Here is a 20,435-nt window from a genome sequence, read left to right as displayed (position 1 = left end):
AGAACACCTGTTTAGGCGATGTGCTGGCTAGCGGAGTAGAACACCTGTTTAGGCGAGGTGCTGGCCTGTTTAGGCGATGTGCTGGCACCTGTTTAGCGGAGTAGAACACCTGTTTAGGCGAGGTGCTGGCTAGCGGAGTAGAACACCTGTTTAGGCGAGGTGCTGGCTAGCGGAGGAGAACACCTGTTTAGGCGAGGTGCTGGCTAGCGGAGTAGAACACCTGTTTAGGCGAGGTGCTGGCTAGCGGAGTAGAACACCTGTTTAGGAGAGGTGCTGGCTAGCGGAGTAGAACACCTGTTTAGGCGATGTGCTGGCTAGCGGAGTAGAACACCTGTTTAGGCGAGGTGCTGGCTAGCGGAGTAGAACACCTGTTTAGGCGAGGTGCTGGCTAGCGGAGTAGAACACCTGTTTAGGAGAGGTGCTGGCTAGCGGAGTAGAACACCTGTTTAGGCGAGGTGCTGGCTAGCGGAGTAGAACACCTGTTTAGGCTGAGGTGCTGGCTAGCGGAGTAGAACACCTGTTTAGGAGAGGTGCTGGCTAGCGGAGTAGAACACCTGTTTAGGAGAGGTGCTGGCTAGCGGAGTAGAACACCTGTTTAGGAGAGGTGCTGAGCGGAGTAGAACACCTGTTTAGGAGAGGTGCTGGCTAGCACCTGAGTAGAACACCTGTTTAGGAGAGGTGCTGGCTAGCGGAGTAGAACACCTGTTTAGGGTGCTGAGGTGCTGGCTAGCGGAGTAGAACACCTGTTTAGGAGAGGTGCTGGCACCTAGCGGAGTAGAACACCTGTTTAGGAGAGGTGCTGGCTAGCGGAGTAGAACACCTGTTTAGGAGAGGTGCTGGCTAGCGGAGTAGAACACCTGTTTAGGAGAGGTGCTGGCTAGCGGAGTAGAACACCTGTTTAGGAGAGGTGCTGGCTAGCGGAGTAGAACACCTGTTTAGGAGAGCTGCTGGCTAGCGGAGTAGAACACCTGTTTAGGAGATGTGCTGGCTAGCGGAGTAGAACACCTGTTTAGGCGAGGTGCTGGCTAGCGGAGTAGAACACCTGTTTAGGCGAGGTGCTGGCTAGCGGAGTAGAACACCTGTTTAGGAGAGGTGCTGGCTAGCGGAGTAGAACACCTGTTTAGCCGAGGTGCTGGCTAGCGGAGTAGAACACCTGTTTAGGCGAGGTGCTGGCTAGCGGAGTAGAACACCTGTTTAGGCGATGTGCTGGCTAGCGGAGTAGAACACCTGTTTAGGCGAGGTGCTGGCTAGCGGAGTAGAACACCTGTTTAGGCGATGTGCTGGCTAGCGGAGTAGAACACCTGTTTAGGCGAGGTGCTGGCTAGCGGAGTAGAACACCTGTTTAGGCGAGGTGCTGGCTAGCGGAGTAGAACACCTGTTTAGGCGAGGTGCTGGCTAGCGGAGTAGAACACCTGTTTAGGAGAGGTGCTGGCTAGCGGAGTAGAACACCTGTTTAGGAGAGGTGCTGGCTAGCGGAGTAGAACACCTGTTTAGGAGAGGTGCTGGCTAGCGGAGTAGAACACCTGTTTAGGCGAGGTGCTGGCTAGCGGAGTAGAACACCTGTTTAGGCGAGGTGCTGGCTAGCGGAGGAGAACACCTGTTTAGGAGAGGTGCTGGCTAGCGGAGTAGAACACCTGTTTAGGAGAGGTGCTGGCTATGTGCTGGCTGGCTAACGAGTAGAACACCTGTTTAGGAGAGGTGCTGGCTAGCGGAGTAGAACACCTGTTTAGGAGAGGTGCTGGCTAGCGGAGTAGAACACCTGTTTAGGCGAGGTGTGCTGGCTAGCGGAGTAGAACACCTGTTTAGGAGAGGTGCTGGCTAGCGGAGTAGAACACCTGTTTAGGAGAGGTGCTGGCTAGCGGAGTAGAACACCTGTTTAGGAGAGGTGCTGGCTAGCGGAGTAGAACACCTGTTTAGGAGAGGTGCTGGCTAACGGAGTAGAACACCTGTTTAGGAGAGGTGCTGGCTAGCGGAGTAGAACACCTGTTTAGGAGAGGTGCTGGCTAGCGGAGTAGAACACCTGTTTAGGAGAGGTGCTGGCTAACGGAGTAGAACACCTGTTTAGGAGAGGTGCTGGCTAGCGGAGTAGAACACCTGTTTAGGAGAGGTGCTGGCTAACGGAGTAGAACACCTGTTTAGGAGAGGTGCTGGCTAGCGGAGTAGAACACCTGTTTAGGAGAGGTGCTGGCTAACGGAGTAGAACACCTGTTTAGGAGAGGTGCTGGCTGGCTAGCGGAGTAGAACACCTGTTTAGGAGAGGTGCTGGCTAACACCTGTTTAGGAGAGGTGCTGGCTAGTAGAACACCTGTTTAGGAGAGGTGCTGGCTAACGGAGTAGAACACCTGTTTAGGAGAGGTGCTGGCTAGCAGAGTAGAACACCTGTTTAGGAGAGGTGCTGGCTAACGGAGTAGAACACCTGTTTAGGAGAGGTGCTGGCTAACGGAGTAGAACACCTGTTTAGGAGAGGTGCTGGCTAGCAGAGTAGAACACCTGTTTAGGAGAGGTGCTGGCTAACGGAGTAGAACACCTGTTTAGGAGAGGTGCTGGCTAACGGAGTAGAACACCTGTTTAGGAGAGGTGCTGGCTAACGGAGTAGAACACCTGTTTAGGAGAGGTGCTGGCTAGCGGAGTAGAACACTTGAAAAAGAAAAGGAGAGATGCAAACTCTAGGAGCTCAGACGCAATAATGTAATAACCAACGTTTCGACAGCCAAGCTGTCTTCATCGGGGTAAAGCTGCAATGCTTCCCACAGTTGTCATGTTGGCTGGATTTCCTTTGGGTGGTGGACCATTCTTGATACATGTGGGAAACTGTTGAACTCTTGACACACTCAAACCTGTGCGCCTGGCACCTACTACCATACCCCGTTCAAAGGCACTTCAATCTTTTGTCTTGAACATTCACCCTGTGAATGACACACACACACACAATACATGTTTCAATTGTCTCAAGGCTTAGAAATCCTTCTTTAACCTGTCTCCTCTCCTTCATCTACACTGATTAAAGTGGATTTAACAGGCACCATCAATAAAGGGTCAAGACTTTCACCTGAATTCACCTGGCCAGTCTTCATCATGGAAAGAGCAGGTGTTCTCACTTTAAAAAACAACTAAAATAGTGATTTTGTCAGACAGCATAGATGAGGAAGACTTGGAATTAAATAATAGTCGTAAAATTAAACAAATGTAATTTACACAACTTAAATATTTTAGTAAGGTAATGTGACTAAATGATGGTTAATTCCTTTTTATTTAACTAGGCAAGTCAGTTAAGAACAAATTCTTATTTTCAACGACAGCCTAGGAACAGTGGGTTAGTTGCCTTGTTCAGGAGCAGAACGACAGATTTTTACCTTGTCAGCTCGGGGATTCAATCTTGCAACTTTTCAGTTACAAGTCCAATGCTCTAAGCACTAGACTACCTGCTGCCCCAGGCTGCAGTAATGGGCTGTCACTACCATCATGGAACTTTTATTAAATGTTTTATTCTGTATTGGTATAGCATTCAACCCACATAATGCATAGTGCATTTCATGTTTAAAAAAATTATCGAAATCGAAAACCCGAATTATTTTTTAATAATGGAACTGAAACCGACCGATCTCAAAAAGCACTAATCGCTCAGCACTGCTCTATTTCCAAAGCAGCACCCATCAACCCTTACCACCCTCACCTCTGTTTTCACCCACACCTTCCTCCCATTATCCCCTTCTCCTCCATGTTCTCTCCATCCTCATCTCTCCATGATAGTCCTAACCAACCTAACCCATCCTCAAGCAAACATAGCCAGTGGACCTGTGGAGTATTTAACATATAGGCACTGGCCACCAGATACAACATGGACACTGGCCACCAGAGGGAACATGGACACTGGTCACCAGAGGGAACATGGACACTGGCCACCAGAGGGAACATGGACACTGGCCACCAGAGGGAGCATGGACACTGGCCACCAGAGGGAGCATGGACACTGGCCACCAGAGGGAGCATGGACACTGGCCACCAGAGGGAACATGGACACTGGCCACCAGAGGGAACATGGACACTGGCCACCAGAGGGAACATGGACACTGGCCACCAGAGGGAACATGGACACTGGCCACCAGAGGGAACATGGACACTGGCCACCAGAGGGAACATGGACACTGGCCACCAGAGGGAACATGGACACTGGCCACCAGAGGGAACATGGACACTGGCCACCAGAGGGAACATGGACACTGGCCACCAGAGGGAACATGGACACTGGCCACCAGAGGGAACATGGACACTGGCCACCAGAGGGAACATGGACACTGGCCACCAGAGGGAACATGGACACTGGCCACCAGAGGGAACATAGTCACTGGACACCAGAGGGTACATGGACACTGGCCACCAGAGGGTGCATGGACACTGGCCACCAGAGGGAGCATGGACACTGGCCACCAGAGGGAGCATGGACACTGGCCACCAGAGGGAGCATGGACACTGGCCACCAGAGGGAGCATGGACACTGGCCACCAGAGGGAACATGGACACTGGCCACCAGAGGGAACATGGACACTGGCCACCAGAGGGAACATGGACACTGGCCACCAGAGGGAACATGGACACTGGCCACCAGAGGGGACATGGACACTGGCCACCAGAGGGGACATGGACACTGGCCACCAGAGGGGACATGGACACTGGCCACCAGAGGGAGCATGGACACTGGCCACCAGAGGGAACATGGACACTGGCCACCAGAGGGAACATGGACACTGGCCACCAGAGGGAACATGGACACTGGCCACCAGAGGGAACATGGACACTGGCCACCAGAGGGAACATGGACACTGGCCACCAGAGGGAACATGGACACTGGCCACCAGAGGGAACATGGACACTGGCCACCAGAGGGAACATGGACACTGGCCACCAGAGGGGACATGGACACTGGCCACCAGAGGGGACATGGACACTGGCCACCAGAGGGGACATGGACACTGGCCACCAGAGGGGACATGGACACTGGCCACCAGAGGGGACATGGACACTGGCCACCAGAGGGGACATGGACACTGGCCACCAGAGGGGACATGGACACTGGCCACCAGAGGGAACATGGACACTGGCCACCAGAGGGGACATGGACACTGGTCACCAGAGGGTACATAGACACTGGCCACCAGTGGGAACATGGACACTGGCCACCAGAGAGAACAGTTCCTCTCTGTCTCAGTTCCTCTCTGTCTCAGTTCCACTCTGTCTCAGTTCCTCTCTGTCTCAGTTCCTCTCTGTCTCAGTTCCTCTCTGTCTCAGTTCCTCTCTGTCTCAGTTCCTCTCTGTCTCAGTTTCTCTCTGTCTCAGTTCCCCTCTGTCTCAGTCCCTCTCTGTCTCAGTTCCCCTCTGTCTCAGTCCCTCTCTGTCTCAGTCCCTCTCTGTCTCAGTCCCTCTCTGTCTCAGTTCCCCTCTGTCTCAGTCCCTCTCTGTCTCAGTTCCCCTCTGTCTCAGTCCCTCTCTGTCTCAGTTCCCCTCTGTCTCAGTCCCTCTCTGTCTCAGTTCCCCTCTGTCTCAGTCCCTCTCTGTCTCAGTTCCCCTCTGTCTCAGTTCCCCTCTGTCTCAGTTCCTCTCTGTCTCAGTTCCCCTCTGTCTCAGTTCCACTCTGTCTCAGTCCCTCTCTGTCTCAGTTCCCCTCTGTCTCAGTTCCTCTCTGTCTCAGTTCCCCTCTGTCTCAGTCCCTCTCTGTCTCAGTTCCACTCTGTCTCAGTCCCTCTCTGTCTCAGTTCCCCTCTGTCTCAGTTCCCCTCTGTCTCAGTTCCTCTCTGTCTCAGTTCCTCTCTGTCTCAGTTCCCCTCTGTCTCAGTCCCTCTCTGTCTCAGTTCCCCTCTGTCTCAGTTCCCCTCTGTCTCAGTTCCTCTCTGTCTCAGTTCCCCTCTGTCTCAGTTCCACTCTGTCTCAGTTCCTCTCTGTCTCAGTTCCACTCTGTCTCAGTTCCTCTCTGTCTCAGTCCCTCTCTGTCTCAGTTCCTCTCTGTCTCAGTTCCACTCTGTCTCAGTCCCTCTCTGTCTCAGTTCCCCTCTGTCTCAGTTCCTCTCTGTCTCAGTTCCCCTCTGTCTCAGTTCCTGTCTCAGTTCCACTCTGTCTCAGTCCCTCTCTGTCTCAGTTCCCCTCTGTCTCAGTTCCCTCTGTCTCAGTTCCTCTCTGTCTCAGTTCCTCTCTGTCTCAGTTCCCTCTGTCTCTGTCTCAGTTCCTTTCTGTCTCAGTTCCTTTCTGTCTCAGTTCCCCTCTGTCTCAGTTCCTCTCTGTCTCAGTTCCTCTCTGTCTCAGTTCCACTCTGTCTCAGTTCCACTCTGTCTCAGTTCCTCTCTGTCTCAGTTCCTCTCTGTCTCAGTCCCTCTCTGTCTCAGTTCCTCTCTGTCTCAGTTCCCCTCTGTCTCAGTTCCACTCTGTCTCAGTTCCTCTCTGTCTCAGTTCCACTCTGTCTCAGTTCCTCTCTGTCTCAGTCCCTCTCTGTCTCAGTTCCTCTCTGTCTCAGTTCCACTCTGTCTCAGTTCCTCTCTGTCTCAGTTCCTCTCAGTCTCAGTTCCTCTCTGTCTCAGTCCCTCTCTGTCTCAGTTCCTCTCTGTCTCAGTTCCTCTCTGTCTCAGTTCCTCTCTGTCTCAGTTCCTCTCTGTCTCAGTTCCCCTCTGTCTCAGTCCCTCTCTGTCTCAGTTCCTCTCTGTCTCAGTTCCTCTCTGTCTCAGTTCCTTTCTGTCTCAGTTCCCCTCTGTCTCAGTCCCTCTCTGTCTCAGTTCCTCTCTGTCTCAGTTCCTCTCTGTCTCAGTTCCTCTCTGTCTCAGTTCCCCTCTGTCTCAGTTCCTCTCTGTCTCAGTTCCTCTCTGTCTCAGTTCCTCTCTGTCTCAGTTCCCCTCTGTCTCAGTTCCTCTCTGTCTCAGTTCCTCTCTGTCTCAGTTCCTCTCTGTCTCAGTTCCTCTCTGTCTCAGTTCCCTCTGTCTCAGTTCCTCTCTGTCTCAGTTCCTCTCTGTCTCAGTTCCCCTCTGTCTCAGTTCCTCTCTGTCTCAGTTCCTCTCTGTCTCAGTTCCTCTCTGTCTCAGTTCCCCTCTGTCTCAGTCCCTCTCTGTCTCAGTTCCTCTCTGTCTCAGTTCCTTTCTGTCTCAGTTCCCCTCTGTCTCAGTCCCTCTCTGTCTCAGTTCCTCTCTGTCTCAGTTCCTCTCTGTCTCAGTTCCTCTCTGTCTCAGTTCCCCTCTGTCTCAGTTCCCTCTGTCTCAGTTCCCCTCTGTCTCAGTTCCCTCTGTCTCAGTCCCTCTCTGTCTCAGTTCCACTCTGTCTCAGTCCCTCTCTGTCTCAGTTCCCTCTGTCTCAGTTCCTCTCTGTCTCAGTTCCTTTCTGTCTCAGTTCCTCTCTGTCTCAGTTCCCCTCTGTCTCAGTTCCTCTCTGTCTCAGTTCCTTTCTGTCTCAGTTCCTTTCTGTCTCAGTTCCTCTGTCTCAGTTCCTCTCTGTCTCAGTTCCTCTCTGTCTCAGTTCCACTCTGTCTCAGTTCCACTCTGTCTCAGTTCCTCTCTGTCTCAGTTCCTCTCTGTCTCAGTTCCTTTCTGTCTCAGTTCCCCTCTGTCTCAGTTCCTCTCTGTCTCAGTTCCTCTCTGTCTCAGTTCCACTCTGTCTCAGTTCCTCTGTCTCAGTTCCTCTCTGTCTCAGTTCCTCTCTGTCTCAGTTCCTCTCTGTCTCAGTTCCTCTCTGTCTCAGTCCCTCTCTGTCTCAGTTCCCCTCTGTCTCAGTCCCTCTCTGTCTCAGTTCCTCTCTGTCTCAGTTCCTCTCTGTCTCAGTTCCTCTCTGTCTCAGTTCCCCTCTGTCTCAGTTCCTCTCTGTCTCAGTTCCCCTCTGTCTCAGTCCCTCTCTGTCTCAGTTCCACTCTGTCTCAGTCCCTCTCTGTCTCAGTTCCCCTCTGTCTCAGTTCCTCTCTGTCTCAGTTCCTCTCTGTCTCAGTTCCTCTGTGGTAAAAGAAGAAGAAATAAGAGCGTAATGACTACTACTTGACAACAAAACCGAACCAGTTTCACTCAACAACAACGTAAAACATACTGTATCTATCTATGCATGTTCCTAAACCTGCAAGTATAGATATGAACTTTTAACAAAGTTGGGTTTTTTGTACATTTTTTACCAGATTCTGTGTTCTGGTATCAGTAATATTTATTTCTTCTCCTGCTTTATTTGTTTGTAATCAGTAAACTTCCAGATGAATGAGTGAAGAACTGCTGCAGCTCTCCAACATTCAGGACTTTTGTTTCAGGGTAATTTCAGTTCTTGTTTGTCAGGCTCTCATCTGATGCTATGGGAGACTGTCTCTGAGCTTCTGATGAATGTACTGTGTGCCCGGGGTCTTTGCTGTCCCCTCCTCACCTCACGTCCCCACCATACTGACCACAGCTCAACTCAACCCTCTATCCGAGGCACTGCAAAGACTTCATGTCCACCTCTACTCCTGTGGGGCTACCCAGATCCCAAAATGGATGACTTGACATGGATGGAAAGACGAAACCAACAAACGTTTCACCAAAACATCAGCTCTCTCACTTTGCCCTCTTGTCCAGGTTGTTACATGGTACTCGTTCTTCCCTCGTTTTCATTAGCAGTATGTTGTCCTGAAAAGAAAGTGACTGACTAGGTTACGACAAGAGAAGAACTCAGGCTTCACATGTATGTGACACTTATTTCATCCTTCATTGAAGTACATCCATGCCACTCTACCACATTCCCCTGATTCATGATTCTCTCTGCAATAAGCCCACTTTACAAGAAAGAAAAGGAAGTCACTCTTTCTTTAATAAAGTCAATATGGTCTTGTATTATAGGGAGAAACAGACTGACAAGAAGGAAGGCTCTTTATTTTCACAATCTGAGTTCTGGAATGGGCACTCTCTCGTTCTCTCTCTCTAGCATTCCCTCATGGCATTCGCAAGATACTTTATACACTTCTTCACACAGGGTCAGGTGAACAGGGATATTGTATGTTTTCTACCTATTGATCCCTTTAAAAACCTCTCCCTTGAAGCCCACCCCTCAGGCATGCATGCTCCTCAGACCAGACCAAAGGGTAAGACAACACTGATCCCTGGTCAGATATTAGAGGGTTGTGTCCCTCTCTCTGTATCAATACTCATCAGTCTTTGTTGCGCAGTATCTCACTCCTGTGTTTCATGTCAGCTGGTTTAGGTGGGCCAATCAGCTCATGTCTATGATGAGGTGTATTCCAAACCAATCAACTACATCAGCTATGTTCCAAACATCGACACTAGCGCGCTACTTAGAAGGCATACACCAACCATAATAGCTTCAAAGCAGTGTGCTAGTCTGGATGTTGGACCAGAGCCTTAGTTTCTCTCATTGGAGATAAAGAGAGAACTATTTTCTAGTTGGTTCACCCCGACACAGGCACCTTCTCAACTTCTACTGTTGTTGTTCTGTAGCCAGTCATGTGAATGCTTAATGGCACGGTCAGGTGGTGGCTGTTAAGATAATGCCTGGGAGGCATCCATCCATGTCAGAAGCATGATCTCTGGTACTGTAGCCTCGCTTATATATGCATGCATTTTAGCCAACAGTTCGACCTTATAACGACTCCTTTACTGCCTCTAACCCTGACAGAATTCACCTCTAACCCTGACAGATTTCACCTCTAACCCTGACAGAATTCACCTCTAACCCTGACAGAATTCACCTCTAACCCTGACAGAATTCACCTCTAACCCTGGCAGAATTCACCTCTAACCCTGACAGATTTCACCTCTAACCCTGACAGATTTCACCTCTAACCCTGACAGAATTCACCTCTAACCCTGACAGAATTCACCTCTCTAACCCTGACAGATTTCACCTCTAACCCTGACAGAATTCACCTCTAACCCTGACAGAATTCACCTCTAACCCTGACAGATTTCACCTCTCTAACCCTGACAGATTTCACCTCTAACCCTGACAGATTTCACCTCTCTAACCCTGACAGATTTCACCTCTCTAACCCTGACAGATTTCACCTCTAACCCTGGCAGAATTCACCTCTAACCCTGACAGATTTCACCTCTCTAACCCTGACAGATTTCACCTCTCTAACCCTGACAGATTTCACCTCTAACCCTGACAGATTTCACCTCTCTAACCCTGACAGATTTCACCTCTCTAACCCTGACAGATTTCACCTCTCTAACCCTGACAGATTTCACCTCTAACCCTGACAGATTTCACCTCTAACCCTGACAGATTTCACCTCTAACCCTGACAGATTTCACCTCTCTAACCCTGACAGATTTCACCTCTAACCCTGACAGATTTCACCTCTAACCCTGACAGATTTCACCTCTAACCCTGACAGATTTCACCTCTCTAACCCTGACAGATTTCACCTCTCTAACCCTGACAGATTTCACCTCTAACCCTGACAGAATTCACCTCTAACCCTGACAGATTTCACCTCTCTAACCCTGACAGATTTCACCTCTAACCCTGACAGAATTCACCTCTAACCCTGACAGAATTCACCTCTAACCCTGACAGATTTCACCTCTAACCCTGGCAGAACTCACCTCTAACCCTGACAGAATTCCCCTCTAACCCTGGCAGAACTCACCTCTAACCCTGACAGAATTCCCCTCTAACCCTGACAGAATTCCCCTCTAACCCTGACAGAATTCACCTCTAACCCTGACAGAATTCACCTCTAACCCTGACAGAATTCCCCTCTAACCCTGACAGAATTCCCCTCTAACCCTGACAGAATTCACCTCTAACCCTGACAGAATTCCCCTCTAACCCTGACAGAATTCACCTCTAACCCTGACAGAATTCACCTCTAACCCTGACAGAATTCCCCTCTAACCCTGACAGAATTCCCCTCTAACCCTGACAGAATTCACCTCTAACCCTGGCAGAATTCACCTCTAACCCTGACAGATTTCACCTCTAACCCTGACAGAATTCACCTCTAACCCTGACAGATTTCACCTCTAACCCTGGCAGAATTCACCTCTAAACCTGACAGAATTCACCTCTCTAACCCTGACAGATTTCACCTCTAACCCTGACAGAATTCCCCTCTTACCCTGACAGAATTCACCTCTAACCCTGGCAGAATTCACCTCTAACCCTGACAGATTTCACCTCTAACCCTAGCAGAATTCACCTCTAACCCTGACAGATTTCACCTCTAACCCTGGCAGATTTCACCTCTAACCCTGGCAGAATTCACCTCTAACCCTGGCAGAATTCACCTCTAAACCTGACAGAATTCACCTCTAACCCTGACAGATTTCACCTCTAACCCTGGCAGAATTCCCCTCTTACCCTGACAGATTTGACCTCTAACCCTGGCAGAATTCACCTCTAACCCTGGCAGAATTCACCTCTAACCCTGACAGATTTCACCTCTAACCCTGGCAGATTTCCCCTCTTACCCTGACAGATTTCACCTCTAACCCTGGCAGATTTCACCTGTAACCCTGACAGAATTCCCCTCTTACCCTGACAGAATTCAATGCAGAAGCCCCTCTTGCGTTATCTAGAATAGCTTATCCACTTTAGCCATATGTTCATGGTTTACTGACCCTAAACAATGGTTCGCTCATAGAGATACTGTATGGAATGTTTTTCTAATGGACAGAACTGGAGAACACTGTAGTGGACACTATGGCACCTGAAGAGGATCCAGAAATAAACCTAATCAGAAAAGTTGTCCTATTTCTATGTTTTTTGTCTGGCATTTGTTTCAAGTTGTGTTGATTTTTTAATCTTATTTGTTCATACCTCCACTGTTTCTCCTCTGAGAGCTAGAAGAACATGTCACATTTCTATGATTGTGTTTTTTAAATGCTTTTGATTGTTTAAAGCGAATGTAAGATTTCAGTCACTATTTGTATTTTGTTTGTGATATGATATCTTTAAAAATGTCAAATAAATGTAGCACTTTTGTCTAATCAAAGACACATGTGACTGTTCCCAGTTAGAGAATGTCACTCTCTCTCTCTCTCTCTCTCTCTCTCTCTCTCTCTCTCTCTCTCTCTCTCTCTCTCTCTCTCTCTCACTCACTCACTCTCACTCTCACAGACACACACACACACACACACACACACACACACACACACACACACACACACACACACACACACACACACACACACACACACACACACACACACACACACACACACACACACACACACACACACACACACACACACACACACACACACACACACGTTATACAACAATTCCCAGAGCTCAACGATTGATTTGACTGTCGTTATCCATAATTGCATCCTGCCCTAACAATGGAGGACATTTTATTTTTCTCAGAATCACAGTTCTGTTTTAAGCCAGTGCAAGAAAGTCTATGGCCCCATGAGAGGCTTGGACAAGTTAATTTGGTTCAATCAAGCCAGCAGTTAGTTGATTCAGGTGCATAAATGTTCCATTCAAAGCGACTGGAGATTCTGAGAAACACTTGACTCTTGGGAGTTAACTCAATGGCACAATCAGGTGCTTTTGTTACAGTACTTTGGCAACAACATGTTCATTAAGGCACTGTATTGTTGGATGGTAAATAGCTTTTTCTTATTGTCCTAAACTACAACCCAAATGACATCAGATTGAAAGTCCAACCAATTCATTGTTCATTCTGAGCAACACAGAACACATGAATCTATATTAAACCGCTGTGTCGCATGAAATGTGTTCGTCTCTAGAGTTGAATATCTTTATATTTTCTTCTCTGAGTGACATGAATGGGGTCCTCTGGGTCTTCCTGCCAATGGTGTTGAGTGGCTAGATTACAGAACCATGTGCTACATATTACATCACACAAATATAACTACTGGTTTGAGGGAATGTATATTTTCCTTTGTGATCTCAAGTCCCTTTATTACACAGCAACATGTTATTTTTCCCACAATGCTGGGATGAACATGTCAATTGCACATTTTTTAAATGTAACTATTGCAACTCTTATGTATTTAAATTCTGTCCAATTTTAAACTGTGACAGGAGGCATGACCTTGAGCGTCACACAGTGACATTACTGTCCCTTCATACGCATGTCACGTAGATCATATTGCTTCCACACAACTACCTCAGAGCCCTGGCCACCTCTAACGGGGCGTTAGCATCTATAGGAACTGAGATCCGCACATCTCTGATATTCTAATCGACACGAATGCTATGCATGATCCAATCTCAAGTCTTCTACTGCATGCACTTCTCTTTCTGTACCTTTACGGATTCCATCACACCACTCACTCTGCCTTCATCCCAAATGGCACCCTATTCCTTATGGTGCACTACTGTTGACCCAGAGCCTGAAGGGCCCTGCTCAAAAGTAGTGCACTATATAGGGAATAGGATGCCATTTGGGACAGGCCCTCTGACTTGCTGCCATTCCAACATTCCATCCATCCTCCCTCACTTCTTTAAATCCCTCTAATGAAAGGAAACATTGTTATAAGGACATTAACACGTCGAAGCAATAAAATAATGCTAACAAAATGTCTTCCATGCAATTTCAATGATTGATGAAGTTATCAATGGAATAATGATGATTTTTTTTGTTTTTATTTACTAATTCACACCTGATTTGGTTTCTAAAAGTGAAATGATAAAAAGCCTACTACTTGTTGAGAACTAATTTGACTAACTTATGAATTAATTTGTTTCAATAAAGTTATTTAATTGAATGTTGTGTTTCCAGTCTCTCATTTGAGTAACCCAGTGTTATTTCTCCTCCCTGCTTTGTCTACTGATGATGAGTAATGATCTACCTACCAAATCTGCCTAACAAATGGCACCATATTCCCTATATAGTGCACTACTTTTGACTAAGGCTTTGGGTGCAATTTGAGATGCCCTTATGTCATGTCCATCCTCTATTTGTCAGCAGGTCGTCCAGACCATATTTCTTCACTTATCAGTGGCTCCCCTCTCCGCTTCTCTCAATTCCCTTCATTCCTGGAGGGGTAGAATGTGCGATACAGGCTTTTGATCCAAATTCCTGAGAGCAGGACCCCCAGGCTGTGGTAATCCCCAGAGAAGGGGCACCGAAAGGAGGCTTTGGGCTGCTGTGATGCTCCCTTCTCTGGGAGTGAGAGATGGAGGGGGATGATACACAGTTGGAAGGTTGAAGTTTCACGGCTTGCTGTTCGACGGTACCACAATGTGCACAGTGTTTGAGGATGTCAGGTTCCTTTCTTTTACCCAGCAGACCAATAGCCCACAGTACAGGTTATGTGATAAAAAAATACACCTGGCTCCCAAATTACACCAGTACTCTAAATGACAGGGTCTCCTGGTGTTCCCTCATGCTGAAGGCATTAAAGAGTGAAGAGACGTGTATTTGTAATAATAATAAAAAGGTTTCTTGTGGTGTTGAAAAGGTTTATCTTCAGGGGATAGAGCACGTCTTAGCCCAGCCCAGCTGTCTCTTTTGATTCATTTTGTTTTATTAAGGTCTCGTTAAAGTCCAATTAACCATACCCCCACATTCTTGGAAGACATATAATAACAACCTAAAGGTAATTACACCAAATGTATGTTTCTGCACTTTGAGCCCAGACCAGACTGTGTCTAGTTACAGTGGAGAGCTACATTACGTAGTTGCTTAGCTACAGGTGTTATTCTCATATTGTCCTCATTGTCTGGTTGATTGAGGTAATGTCATGATAACTTGATTCCTGCTTGTTACGTATTGTAGATAAGGTGCCAGGAAAGGGTGCAGGTGAGAGGATGTCATTGCTGCAGAATGTTGTAAGGCTAATGACATTGTGACGTCAGCCTTTGTTTTATGTGGCAACCCGCAACAAGGCAAGGCCTGGTGATGGAAATTAACACAACACTGTTCTGTGTTTTCCCTCTCTCTCGCGTGCGCTCTTTGACTGCACAATACGATATTGTATGAACATTGAATGTCCACCAGAGGGCAGTCTTCCCCAACCGTGTGTGACAGGCAGATAGAGCCAATGGCAATGGGATACTCAGTGGCAAATTCTAAATGTTTTCAAAACATTCGCCAATGTACACCACCACAGTTGTGAAATGTTTTTGTGCATATTGAACACATTCAAAAAAATATCTCTTACGTTTCTAATCTCATGTGGGGTCAGTCTCAACCCTGGATGGTACCATAGGAGTCCACAGCCATTTCTCAGGGTCAACTGGATAAGGGGATTACAGAAATGACATAATGAACGTCACCAGGCAGGCAGAGAAATCCCAGAAACATTCCCCCTATAGAAAACTATTGTTCCACTACTCCACATTTGAATTGATTCCCACCCTCACATTGATTCCCACCCTAACAGGTGCCAAAGCAGGACAGTCGACCACATTCTTACTCTGAATTCCTTACGCAGACTTTTCCTGGTGTCAGCAAAGCTAGTGTCTGGTGCTTAAACCTCGTTCTCTGAACCCTCAGCACCATTCCGGAGATTCCGGAATCCGAAGCGTTCAGATATGAGGGGAAGAGACATGATTGGTGATGGCGATATGGTGTTTTATTTACCAGATGGTCAGCCACACTACCCAGTGGTGGCCTCGGGGTTTGTATGTGAGGGCAGATAAGGCAGGTATGCACATAGATGAGGTAACATGTTTAGTTTTGACCTAAACATGGTCCCACTGGGTACCCCCAACATCAACTCAACGTCTATTCCACATTGGTTCAACATAATTTCATTGAAATGACGTGGAAACAACATTGATTCAACCAGTGTGTGTCCAGTGGGTTGCTTCTGCTTCACCTTTGATGCCTGGGTTGAGCTAGACTGATGGGTCAATGGATGTGTTGTGTAGGAGAGCTTTGAGTCAAATGAATGGTAGCTGTAGTGTTCTGGAAGTCAGGCTCTATGAATGAGATTGGTGTGTAGGCCTGGTTGTATTTAAATGACTTGTTGTCTGAAAGGTACCAGCCAAGGGGGAAGCTTAAGAAGGCAGCTATTGATTGCGTCTCTCATCCTGAATTACATTACTTGCTACTGTGCAGTGTCGATACTGTCAGTGTATTGGTATTTTATTAGGATCCCCACTAGCTGTTGTGATAGCAGCAGCTACTTTTCCTGGGGTCCACACAAAACATGACATATGACATAATGCAGAACATTAATAGACAAGAACAGCTCAAGGACAGAAGTACATCAATGTAAAACATCACACAGCCTACATATCAATACATACACACAAACTATCTAGATCAAATAGAGGAGAGGCGTTGTGAGGTGTTGCTTTATCTGTTTTTTTAAACAACACAGCTTTTAACAACACCACTCCTAGATGCCTTGTAGGCCCTCTGAGGGGCACAGTTGTAGAGAAGTGTTCCTGTATCCTGGTCCTGGGGACACATGATGTGCAGGTTTTTGTTTCAACCCAGCACTAATACACCAGAGAAACAAATCAACTTATCATCAAGCCTTGGATAAGTTGAACAAGCCTGCACACCCTGTTGGTCCCTACGACCAGAATAAAGACAGTCGTTGGTGAAATACCTGGGGTTGGGCTATATCATTGGCTCACCATGGTGGACCGTTTAATGTAACCAGCTCACCTTAAATGAACTATAGAAGCTGAGAATGTCAGAGGGCTCGTAAAAATGTTTAAATAAACAGATGGTTTGGTGTTTCAGGATGATTTAACCTGATCCAGAAACAAACCCTCAGACGCGTTCATTTTGTGAATGTATTTGTGCATATTTTTGTGTGTGCGTTTATGCATGTGTTTGTGTGTATGCTAACAATTCCTCAGCACAGTTTCTACTGTAAAGATTCAAACCCACCAATGCCACCACTACTAGGAAACATCGGGAGGGTCGTTGTTATGTCTTTCTCTTGGTTCGCTCTCCTTTTTCATGTAACCTCGCTCCTTGAGATAGCGTATCTAAAGAATCCGGGGAATTCTAGATGCAGAGACCGTGCAGGAACAAGCCTGGGACGGAAAAGGACTGGGGAAGGGGAGAGGTGGGACTTTCATCATTGGGGAATAAATCAGCTACTTGGTTTTAAGGTTAAGGCAGTCACAAAAGACCCGGGCTACTTTCCAAATGGCACCCTGTTCCCTATTTAGTGCACTACATATATTTATGGATCTGGTAAAAAGTATTGCACTTTTTGGGGAATAGGGTGCCATTTGGGACGTAACCTAATAGTATTGAGACGTCCCAATCTCAGATGAGACCACAATGGTACTTAGTTTTCTGTCCATTGATACTTCCCTTTAACCTAATGCTTTCAAAGGCTAAACATGTTGACACCTATCGATGAGAGGAAAGCATGTGCTGTCACTGAGTATTGATGGCCTCAGCAGGGATCAATGATATTAACAGGGAGGGCCTTTCGAGGGAGCCTCAGGGGTAGAGATGATTGGTGGTCCACCCCACTCCTGTTGTCTCCTTTGTCACAGTTAGTCCATGGGCCAACGAAGAAAATGTGTCCACTTTGGGGTGGAAAAAGTCTGGTGGTATTACATTGTTCACCACAAGCCCCTGATCAAATTGATATATGATAACCTCTCCAAAAAAAGTTGCTTTCTGTGTTTTTCGCACCTTTATATATCTTGTTGTATGGGAGTCTACGCAATAGAATGTTCGCAGGCTGATAAAGGAACACTGAGAAAAATTGCGCCATCCGATCGGATTTATTAACTAGACTGACTCATCATTGAAATGAAAATGTTGCAAATAGCAGAACTACACATTTTGAGCTGGAGCTAACCGGAGCCGGGATCCTGCACAGTTGAATCTCTCTGTCAGATGTGTGGAGGAAGAGAAAGGACATGCTGTTTCAAGTCCCAGTTGGCTCACATAACTTAGGCAGCAGTTCTCATCTAAACAGGTGGGAGGCTGAAACCGTGACAAAAGAGTCATGGGTTTAGACTAAAATTATGAATCAGCTTTTTTGAAGACTCTTGATTGAGACATTCATTGATTTAATACATTTTACATTTATTTCAGAGACTGAATATTTCAAAGAGACTGATTATAGACTGTGTTAGAAAATATCTAATTCTTTAGTGCCTCTAGTTCCTATTGGGCTTCCTTAGGTGAAAACTACAAAAGAATGCTTTCAACTTTTTCTCAGTGGTTTTTGAAACCCGTGTGCTACAGCCCCATCTAAAACTCTTTATCTTCATGAAGCTTCTGTTTGTAGCGTGTCTTTGTTAGTTACCATGGAGACCTGACACAGAACATGATAGTGGATGTTCCACATGTGTCCAAAAATATTCAACCCCAGCCTGCCAAAGTTCCAGATCCTCTGGCTGTGACAATTCTGCTCCTGTGACACTGCTGGCCAGAGAACAAGGAATGTGGTCTACAGAGCACAACAACTCCAGCTGCCCACTCTTGAACCCAACCAAAAGGTCTGGAGGGGAAACACTGCTCCTGGACTGAACCAAGGGGCCTAATATGGGGCGCGGGGGGTGGGGACATCCTGTTGGCCAGAGATCCTCAAGTATCCCGCTGCTTAGTAACACAAACACTAGAGACTAGTAAAGTGGTGGGTCAACAACTTATTGGAGGGAGAAAGAGTGAGTGGGTGAAAAAGAGAGAAAAAGGCAAAAGGAGAGATAAAGTTACCAGGGAGGAGGATGTATGCCTTAAGTAATCATGACTGACAGAATAACTACTCTTCATTGACTAATACATTAGACAACTATCTGGCCATCACATACATGGATGAAAACACCCTCACATTAAAGCTGACAGTCTACACTTTAACCTCATAGTCATTGCATCATTTCAAATCCAAAATGCTGGAGTACAGAGCGAAACAACCAAAGATGTGTCACTGTCCCAATACTTTTGAAGGAAATATCCTCATATCCCTTGTTTATTGTAGACCTAATTTAAGAGTCAGTCGTTTGTATCAGGTTAGATTCTATCAGAAGTTAGAGTCAGAGTAAGTATGGAAAGCCCGTGCCTGAGGGATGCTGTTGTTGCTGCTGCCACCCCCAGAGTTTTACTACATGGCCCTCTTAACATTTCACTACATGGCCCTCTTAACATTTCACGACATGGCCCTCTTAACATTTCACGACATGGCCCTCTTAACATTTCACGACATGGCCCTCTTAACATTTCACTACATGGCCCTCTTAACATTTCACTACATGGCCCTCTTAACATTTCACTACATGGCCCTCTTAACATTTCACTACATGGCCCTCTTAACATTTCACTACATGGCCCTCTTAACATTTCACTACATGGCCCTCTTAACATTTCACTACATGGCCCTCTTAACATTTCACTACATGGCCCTCTTAACATTTCACTACATGGCCCTCTTAACATTTCACAGCTGGCCCTCTTAACATTTCAGACACCCTCTTAACCACTTCACTACTGGCCCTCTTAACATTTCACTACATGGCCCTCTTAAATTTCTAGCTACAACTGGCCCTCTCAACATTTTGTTTTCACAACCCTCTTAACATTTCACTACATGGCCCTCTTAACATTTCACTACATGGCCCTCTTAACATTTCTTGGCAGTAATAGAAAAACAAAGGTTTTACCCCCTTTTTCATGGTATCCAATTGTTGGTGGCTACTATCTTGTCTCATGGCTACAACTCCCGTACGGGCTCGGGAAAGCTGAAGGATGAAAGTAATGCGTCCTCCGATACACAACCCAACCAGCCGTTCTGCTTCTTAACACAACCCGGAAGCCACCTGCACCAATGTGTCGGAGGAAACACCGTGCACCTGGCAGAGCTTGGGGGATGACATGGGGATGATCTCTGGCCCGCCACAGGAGTCGCTGGGGGATGACATGGATGAGACATGGGGATGATCTCTGGATCTAGTAGAGCTCCCTGGGGATGACTGGGATGACATGGTGATGACACGGACCTCCCGATCGCAGCTGAGTCTAGACAGAGCCTGGGGGATGAACCCAGGGTCTCTGGAGTCTAGTAGACAGCTGGGGCTGACATGGTGAAGACATGGGGAACCACTGCGCCACTGCGCCACAGTCTATGTCAATGACCATTAGAATGCTAGCTAACAACTGCTGCATCAACAATAGTTTGTTTTCACAACCAAATATAATCTGTTCAAGCAAGAATCAAAATATAATTGGAAGCGTATGAGAACCCCCAAAATTATTTTTGTTTAGAAGTAATAAAAATGCAAATCTAGGCTATGTTGAATGGACGCAGATGTTGCTGGTTTTCTTACTGCAGACAAGAGCCATGTGCATCTGTGCTTGACATCAGTGTGTTGTGTACAGGAAAGGGCTCTATTCACTTGCTTAGCCTGAGAGTTGACATGGCGATGACATAGTAGAGCTGCTGGGGGATGACATGGGGATGACATGGGGATGATCTCTGGAGTCTAGTAGAGCTGCTGGGGGATGACATGGGGATGATCTCTGGAGTCTAGTAGAGCTGCTGGGGGATGACATGGTGAAGACATGGGGATGATCTCTGGGGTCTAGTAGA

The 20,435-nt window shown here is 47.1% G+C and overlaps 1 protein-coding gene and 1 long non-coding RNA gene across 51 annotated transcripts; one reads left to right on the top strand and one right to left on the bottom strand.

Annotated features, from left to right (window-relative positions):
- Positions 1-1,001: 1,001 nt before the first annotated feature.
- Positions 1,002-8,294, top strand: LOC127910092 (uncharacterized). Its single transcript, XM_052473148.1, has 3 exons — positions 1,002-1,499; positions 2,319-6,107; positions 8,283-8,294. Exons 2-3 carry the CDS (start codon positions 3,744-3,746, stop codon positions 8,292-8,294), a joined length of 2,376 nt encoding a protein of 791 aa, XP_052329108.1. The 5' UTR covers positions 1,002-1,499; positions 2,319-3,743.
- Positions 8,295-9,474: 1,180 nt separating this feature from the next.
- Positions 9,475-11,409, bottom strand: LOC127909944 (uncharacterized). Of its 50 annotated transcripts, none has more exons than XR_008073128.1 (6): positions 11,342-11,405; positions 10,878-11,121; positions 10,526-10,679; positions 10,368-10,435; positions 10,210-10,299; positions 9,475-10,139 (listed from the first exon to the last, which is right to left on the bottom strand). It is a non-coding gene; the product is annotated as an uncharacterized LOC127909944 (long non-coding RNA). The 50 variants fall into 50 exon arrangements; XR_008073131.1 differs by having other exon boundaries at positions 9,475-10,023; positions 10,116-10,163; positions 10,210-10,277; positions 10,344-10,679; positions 11,342-11,404; XR_008073125.1 differs by having other exon boundaries at positions 9,475-10,233; positions 10,322-10,613; positions 10,658-10,811; positions 11,342-11,409.
- Positions 11,410-20,435: the final 9,026 nt, after the last annotated feature.

The sequence above is a fragment of the Oncorhynchus keta genome, chromosome 20, assembly GCF_023373465.1.
Source record: "Oncorhynchus keta strain PuntledgeMale-10-30-2019 chromosome 20, Oket_V2, whole genome shotgun sequence".
In the NCBI taxonomy this organism is placed as follows: domain Eukaryota; kingdom Metazoa; phylum Chordata; class Actinopteri; order Salmoniformes; family Salmonidae; genus Oncorhynchus; species Oncorhynchus keta.
This window is presented reverse-complemented; position numbering and strand designations above follow the sequence as displayed.

What these genes read in the sequence shown, in the direction of transcription:
- LOC127910092 (XM_052473148.1), top strand. Translation starts at nt 3,744, where the DNA reads ATGATAGTCCTAACCAACCTAACCCATCCTCAAGCAAACATAGCCAGT.